Here is a 5,303-nt window from a genome sequence, read left to right as displayed (position 1 = left end):
CCCTCTTCTTCCACTTCCACCCACCACATGCCTGGCTCTGTTGCCTAGCAACGCCTCCTCATCTGCAGACAGACGATCTGGAGAAGTCCTTGTGACCCCCCCCCCCTAATATACACTGCCATATACACTGATGGTGCCAGTAGATAAGTGAAGGTGTGACAGTTCATAACACTCAATAGTGTTTGGGACACTTGTTTTAAAAAGCTCCTTTAATCAGAATCAGAATATCCGGGAGATAATGGGTCGTAGCTTCATTTCAAAATCTAATTTAAATATATAAACAATAAAAGCTTAACGAAAAAATGTGCAATGAATAGAAAATATATAAATAACAAAAGTAGCAATAAAAAATATTAAATGTTTTAACAAAGCAAAAAAATTGCAATAAAGATCAAGTAAAATATAAACATTGGAGAATTATGTCAAGATATGAACCTTGTGCAATATACTGCATCATATACATGTCAAAATGTGTATATTGCAAACACACTGGTGTGTTAGTATTAATGAAGACGTTTAATGCATCGTTTTCCTCATAAGAAGTGTGATGGACATTTTTCATTTCATGGAGTGGTTATATTTAAAAAACAGGATCAACCAGGAAAAGATCAATCATGCCATGTTTAAATCTCTGGTTTAAATAGTATGTTTCTCTATTTGCCAGTGTTCCTTTGATTTCCAATGCTGTGCTATCACTTCATTTTGTATCCAACACTGACACTTGTCTCTTATTTTATCTAAAACCAGACAAGCTATAAGCAGCAGATGAGTCATTTTTCAGCAGCACTTCCCCCACAGACCCCAACCCAGAGAAAACACCAGTCTCACACACAGGAGGAGCCACTGAGTTATAGTTCATGGTTTTTTATTGGAAAAACAAAATGTAAAGACTAGCATGTACAACTTGGAATGCAGATCAACTGAACTGAACAGTTGGACTGGGCCGGGCATCGCCGCACCCACACACACACACTTACACACGCAAGCTCACACACAAACACAAGATAGAAATGCCGCACAGCACCGACCCTGCCCCCACTAAACTGAAATGAACACCCCCGTAGAATCATGATACCAGCTTTGAGGCAATAAACTGTACCCGAGTTTGGTGATAACCACAGATTGCAAATCTCACAGAACTCGATACTCATGATATTTATATTGCCCCAAAGTTGCTCTTGCACATGATCATCTTTAAGCCCACCCCTCCAAACATACAACACCCAAGGGGCTCAATCTATGCCGCACCCCCTCAAAAAAGGTAAACACACAAAGGATAAAGCGGATATCCTGACATGCCAGAAACACAGAATCTAAAATGAGTTGGTTATTCTATTTTTAAAGTGTTTTTAAAAATATCTCTGTTTCACCGACTTCATCAAGGTGAGCAACCTGGTTTACTCCTCCACCCCCCATCCACCTGCCACCTAACCCCTCCCTCCTCTCTGTGGGTCCCAGGCCAACCTGAGGGCCCAACAACAACCGCCTGCCATTGGGCTCTCAACAGTAACCCATCTAAAGCTGCATGCACGAAGAACAGAAAGAAAGAAAGCAAGAAGTCCTAGAAGAAAGGCGATTGGCCAGCCCATAGAACCGTCATAACGTCAGGCAGATGGAACCAGGAAGCAGACGAGCAGCGGCCAATCAGCCGGCTGCGGACAGACTGCTCGGCTAACAAAGTGAGATCTGATTGGGCAGCTCAGTGCTGGGGGGCGGGGAATACAAGCCAGTACATGCAGATTCATTTTGAGTTTTTTTTTTGTTACCTTTTTTGAGCTTGTTTATATGGACAGATTTCAGTTTTCCAACATTCAGTTTAAGTTGTCTATACAGAACAGTATGAATAAATGTAGATTTTTGCAATAAGAGGTAAGTGAAACATTTGACTGATTCTTTGTCTTCAGTGCAAGTCCAGTTCATTTGGCGGTCATCATCTGAACAAATTCTGTGGGCGGAAACAAATAATAACTCATTAGCAACAGTTTTGAGATTGTGTAATACAAACTGTTCAAAATAAATGAGTGTGGCTACGTTTGAAGACATATTGCTCTCTTGTACCTTCATAGTTGACCTGTCCGTCTCCGTCAATGTCTGCTTCTCTGATCATCTCGTCTACTTCCTCATCTGTCAGCTTCTCTCCCAGGTTTGTCATCACATGACGCAGCTCTGCCGCGCTGATATAACCGTTGCCATCCTGCCCGAAGCACACACAGCATTACAGTCAGTCACACAGCTTAAAATGATTGTGGTGCTACACTGATCTGTGCCTGAAACGCCTGTTCTTGGTTAAGTAAGCTGTAAAATATCCAGGGAGAAGTGAGTAAGGATTTACGCACTACATTGATTTGTAGTGAAACTGAATCATATTTCATGGAGATCTTTTTCTCTGGTGATCCCTCTGGTGATTTATGGAGTTTCCTGATGGTCAAAAACGTTACTTTTCTAAACTAACACTTACTGCTGCTAACAGTAGCTGCCGTTAGCTCAGTTAGCCATTTTGCCAGTGTTTGCGTTGACACAGCTATCAAAATGCTAAAATATAACTTTTTGCATGTTTTTTTGTTTAGGGAGGTTCAGATTTTGTATGAACAAGTATTGAGTTTTAAAGCTCAACTGCTGATGAGAAAAACAAAATACATTTTCAGTTTGCCTCATCTTCACAGCGCAACAGACACACACCTTATCAAAGACCCTGAAGGCCTCCCTGATCTCCTCCTCGCTGTCTGTGTCCTTCATCTTCCTCGCCATCATCGTCAGGAACTCTGGGAAGTCGATGGTTCCGTTGCCTTGAGACGCAGAGAAAGGAAGTTATAAATACAGTCAGTCAATAAACAAGGTTCCTGCAGGTTTCACAAACTCAAATGTATGACTTTTGAATACCCCGCGGGAACCCTGTATAAAGCTAAAAGAGGTTTATATTGACCAGCTCAACAAAATCCAGTCAGCATACCATCTGCGTCCACCTCGTTGATCATGTCCTGGAGCTCGGCCTCGGTTGGGTTTTGACCCAGTGACCGCATGACGGTGCCCAGCTCCTTGGTGGTGATGGTGCCATCTCCATCCTTATCGAACAGGGAGAATGCCTCCTTGAACTCTGGACAGACACAAGTGGGAAAGAAGAAAACTTAGCAACAGCAGATGTAACCAAATGCATGGGCAGAGAATGCGTTTACTGTAAAAGATGGAAATACATGGCAATGTGTTTTCTTGTTGTCACCTTACCTGCAATCTGCTCTTCTGTTAGTTGATCAGCCTACGAAACAAACAGAGGGAAGGCAGAAAAAAGGGAAGAGATTACATATTAATACAATTTGAAAAATACAAAATAACTTCGTCTTTGAGGTAAAGGATTGGGCGCAAATAGTGACAGAATTATAAAAAAAACATGTCCGGGACCAACGCACTATTTATCCTGTGCTTTCAACATTTTTAAAAACGCATCTTCCTATCAAAAAGCAACATCCATCATACTGCAACAATCATAGGTCAAACCTTACGCTAAATGGAAGTAGGTGACCACGCCCCCTAGCACAATTATACTGAAGTCCAGTCACAGCCAGTGACCAGCATCTACCATAATCACCATTACTACTATTTAAGAACATTGAGGGTCCTAGTTTTGGCTCTCCAAATGTTTGTGTCTGTGTACAACCTTTATGTCATCAAAGTGGATATCTGTGAGGTCTGCCACCAGCATCACTGCTTTTGGGGCGGCTTTTTTTGCCTCGCCAACTCTTCCTCCCCCGTCCAGCCTTAACCCGCCACCAACTTTGCGCTGCTTCAGATCTACACCTCTTCCTCCCACGCTTCCCCCGAAGGCTCCTTGTTTGACGCTGAGGCCGTCAAGCGCCCCTCGCACCGTCACCAGACCTTCAGCTAGGCACTCGGCGCGCTTGCTGTTCTGCACACCCTGCTTTTTAACCTCGGCCAGCTCCGAATTGGTCCTCTGCAGGCAGCTCCTCAGGTCCTGCATCTCTCGGACCAGGCTGTCCATGCGGCTAGACGACGAGTCCATCATCATCTGCAGGAAGGCTCTGTAGTTCCTCTCCTGCTGCTGGATCAGCTCCCTGCAGTAGTGCTGTTGTTCGTCCAACAGGTCGTAGACGGTGGACAGGCTCACCAGATCCTCCTCTGGTGGGTACAGGGGGACTTGCTTAGGCAGCATGACGAGGGAATGGTGGCAGGAAGGGCAGGAATGATGTCTGAGCATGGGTGGAGCAGGTGGAGGCAAAAAATGATGGCCAGACATCTATCAGTTGATTTGTAAGATGGATGGATTGAGGGAATGGTGGACAAAAGATTTAGCCATCTCTGAATAGTTACATAACCTTTGGTGAGGAAACTTGAGTAGATTGCAAAACAAATGTGTTTCCAGTCTTCAAGGATTTGTAGATAGTAGGATGGACTTGTGAATGGTGATCAGATAACTGGATAGTTGTCTTTCAATCCATTAGTTGTCAGTGGATGGATGACAGAAGTTTTCAGTCCCTCTGGAGCGGTTGGCAAAGGTCTCTCTCTTCCATTGGCTGAGATGATGGAAAGCCAGTCCTTCTGTTGATGTTCTCCTGGTTACGTGTCCATCCGACTGTCTGTCTCTCAATACGGTTGATCTTTCTCCCTGTCCTTGTGTCCTGCAGGACTGTGAATGTACGTGAACAGACGCTGTCCTTCCCCGGCTGCATCTGAATCCAAGTGGCTGGGGCAAAAGAGAACCCCACTGCCTGTGTCTGCATGTCAGTGAAGGCTTGGCTGTCTCTCCAACAGATATAGAATAAAGATGGATGCACAGATGAAGTGTCCACCTCCTGCAGTAACTCAAGAGATGAATAGCCTTCAACACTTTGACAGACAGACAGACGGGAGAGTGTGTGTGTAGAGGCCAGGCCAGAGGGGGTCACCCAAACGTGTCAGGAAAATTGATTTAAGGTGTGTGAGGGTAACAGTGCCCAGACTAGGGGAGGTCTGTGTGTCTGTATGCAAGCGTTAAACTGTGGCCTGTCATCTCGCTGCTACAGTTGCAGCTCCTGGGGAGGATCAGTTGGCTGGTCAGCAGACCTCCAAGAGAGCATCATGGGTCATGCCAAATAACCTTTAAAAACCCTTATGAAATGTCTTAAATGTCCCATGTCATGGCCATTTCCACTGATCATAATTCCATTGTTGAGGTCTACTAAAATAGATTTATATTGTGCAATTTTCCAAAATCACATTGGTTTCTAATACAGCATCTCTGTAAACTACGTGTATTCACTGAATTTCACTCTCTGCCTTTAACGGCTCGTTGTAGCTCCAATNACGTACGT

At 44.2% G+C, this 5,303-nt stretch overlaps 1 protein-coding gene across 1 annotated transcript in view; it reads right to left on the bottom strand.

The window, feature by feature from the left end:
* Window positions 1-848: 848 nt before the first annotated feature.
* The window catches only part of calm1a (calmodulin 1a), a 15,831-nt gene continuing 11,376 nt past the window's right edge, over window positions 849-5,303 (bottom strand). The window contains exons 2-6 of the mRNA XM_010770222.1: window positions 3,223-3,253; window positions 2,951-3,094; window positions 2,680-2,786; window positions 2,059-2,194; window positions 849-1,945 (exon numbers count right to left, since the gene is read on the bottom strand). Of these exons, the coding sequence (XP_010768524.1) occupies window positions 1,917-1,945; window positions 2,059-2,194; window positions 2,680-2,786; window positions 2,951-3,094; window positions 3,223-3,253 (447 nt within the window). The 3' untranslated portion in view covers window positions 849-1,916. The remainder of the gene's footprint in view (window positions 1,946-2,058; window positions 2,195-2,679; window positions 2,787-2,950; window positions 3,095-3,222; window positions 3,254-5,303) is intronic.

Source organism: Notothenia coriiceps, unplaced genomic scaffold, assembly GCF_000735185.1.
Source record: "Notothenia coriiceps isolate Sejong01 unplaced genomic scaffold, NC01 NC01_scaffold00000339, whole genome shotgun sequence".
Classification (NCBI taxonomy): Eukaryota; Metazoa; Chordata; class Actinopteri; order Perciformes; family Nototheniidae; genus Notothenia; species Notothenia coriiceps.
This window is presented reverse-complemented; position numbering and strand designations above follow the sequence as displayed.